Source organism: Rhagoletis pomonella, unplaced genomic scaffold (genome assembly GCF_013731165.1).
Source record: "Rhagoletis pomonella isolate Grant_MI unplaced genomic scaffold, Rhpom_1.0 Rhpom_scaffold_00007, whole genome shotgun sequence".
In the NCBI taxonomy this organism is placed as follows: Eukaryota; Metazoa; Arthropoda; class Insecta; order Diptera; family Tephritidae; genus Rhagoletis; species Rhagoletis pomonella.
In genome coordinates, this window is record NW_023458561.1 from 71,012,380 (window position 1) to 71,014,699 (window position 2,320).

Genomic DNA, 2,320 nt, shown 5'->3' on the forward strand with positions numbered 1-2,320 from the left:
CTTCTGCTGAGTATTTGAAGGAAAAAGTTGTCAAGTTTATGAACGAATATCGATATGACATAAGTCTCATTGTTATAAAAGGAGAAGAGATTAATTCCATTGATTATACAGTTGCTATGGTATGTATAAATATACATATATTCTCACATACATACATACATACATACATAAACATATATTCTCGTCACTAGACACGAATAAGGCGCGCTAGTGTTTCGACGGCGAAAAGACGCGTAAAAAAAATTTACGCAAAAAAGGCGCTTGAGAAAACTTCGGCGAAGAAAGACGCGTAATCATAGACTGTCACTTCAGCATCTCTCTGGGGAATTTGCATACTGTTACACCCGCAAACATAGTTGACCGCGAAAATAAGTTACGTTTGACGTTAAATATGTTAACGCGTATTTCTTCGCCGAAGTTTTTCTTAAGCGCCTTTTTTCGCGGTCAACTTTTGAGCTCGCGCATTTATTCGTGCCTTGTGACGATATATGTGTATATTATACAGGGTGTCCCAGAAGTAACATGCCAAACTTTAGGGGAAGGTAGGTGGGGGTGAGCTCCCTGATAAACAAAAAATTTTCAGATAAAAGTGTCACCGTTTTTGAAATATTTACGTTTTTTTTAATTAAAAAAAAAAAATCGTGCCTTTTCATATATTTTCTTTAACTGCATCTACAAACCACGCTATACTTAGTAAATTTTTTATGTAAAATACTTCCAGATAGTTGCTTCTCCATACTCAAATGCAATGTAGTTAAAATATATTAAGGAACCATCATAAAATTAGGACTATTTTGGGATTTTTAATTTTTGATATTTTCTTCCCCAACTTTGACTATCTCTGTTGAAAAAAAATGTACTGAGCTATAACTTTACATTACACAAAAAAAATTGCTCATTTAGTAAAAATTTCAGAAAGGTGCCACTCTTACTGTTTCGAATAGAAAAAAAATTTATAGTCGCTTTTGTGGGTAAAGGACTGAGACATTCTAGTATTTAATAGGTTTAAATTTAAGTATTTAATAGATTTAAATTTAAGTTGCTCTTGTTACCGACCAATGACAATGACATGCTAAATAGTACAAAGGTACATTATTACCTGCTCCTGACATTATTTTATGTTACTTACCGGAATTCGGACTAGAGTCTATAACGAGGGCTATATCTATCAATATTTTGTGTGAAGGATGGGTTCACGTGAAATAAAATATGCATGAGTTGTTTGAAGAAAAATTTATTCATTTATAATAAAATATGCTCAAATTGGCGACTTTCTACTCCTAATACAAGCTCGGCACCTTTTAAGAAAAGACGCTTTTTGAGATCTTAAACTCAATTGGGCTATCTCAGTGGCAGCTCCATTTATTTGTTCCCGCAAATGCTTTTCGTTTTGAATTGTTTTTGAATAAATTTTGTCCTTAAGACATTCCGTGAGGATTGTCTATCTGCCAACTGTGAAGGTTATGTAAATTAAAATAACCATCACGTTTGCATGATGATTCATCGCTCCAAATTATTTTATTAAAAAAGTTGGGGTCTGATGCATGCATTTGCAACATTTCACGGCAAAATCTAACCCTCGACAGGTAATCTCTTTCTTGTAGAGCCTGAACACGTTGAATGTGGTAGGGATGAAATCGATGGTCTTTTAAAGCTTTGTGAACTGTAGTTTTTGGTATTCCCGTCCGTCTTTCCATCATTCTCACTAAAGTCGATGGACCTAGTTCCATTTCCTCTAACAAAACTTCAACATCTACCGTTGCAGCGCGTCCTGTTTCGCCGCCACGCCTTCCAGGTATGCGACCTTAAAAAAGTGAAAAATGATAGTTAACAAGCAAGCAAACAGGAAATGTGTAAGAATCACTTATCTTCATATATTTCCCTATGGGTCCGGGCGAATACATCACGACCCGAAAGGCTTCTTCATACGGCAAAGCATTTTTCTTGAACCTTGGATCGACTAAGGTTATAACTGATAAAATAATATTTCTCTGTTGCGATAAGTTTAAGTGTTTTAGCCGACATCATATAAATTAGTAATGAAAGTTTTTTCTAAACTTGAAATGCATATAATGGCGAAGGTTTAGTGTAAAGAATCGGTATCGGGTACCGAAAAGTATTGGGTACCGTAATCTTTTCTAAGTATTGGGTACCGAAAATTCAGCATATTACTAGAGAGCAGTTTTATCTTGCCCTCAGTTGTCAACTCTACGATGACGTCCCGCCAAAATTACTCTCACGAATTCTGCTGCAATCGGCGCAATCTTGTATGCTATTAGGTGCGTTCGTTTAAAATCTCCAACAGAAACCAACCAACTGC

General features: G+C 35.5%; 1 protein-coding gene across 1 annotated transcript in view; it reads left to right on the forward strand.

Moving 5' to 3' along the window:
• LOC118743500 (sodium-independent sulfate anion transporter) overlaps window positions 1–2,320 on the forward strand; it is a gene marked incomplete at its 5' end in the record, with an annotated part of 56,561 nt that overhangs the window by 51,674 nt on the left and 2,567 nt on the right. The window contains 1 exon segment of the mRNA XM_036476222.1: window positions 21–119. Coding sequence (XP_036332115.1) covers window positions 21–119 — 99 coding nt within the window.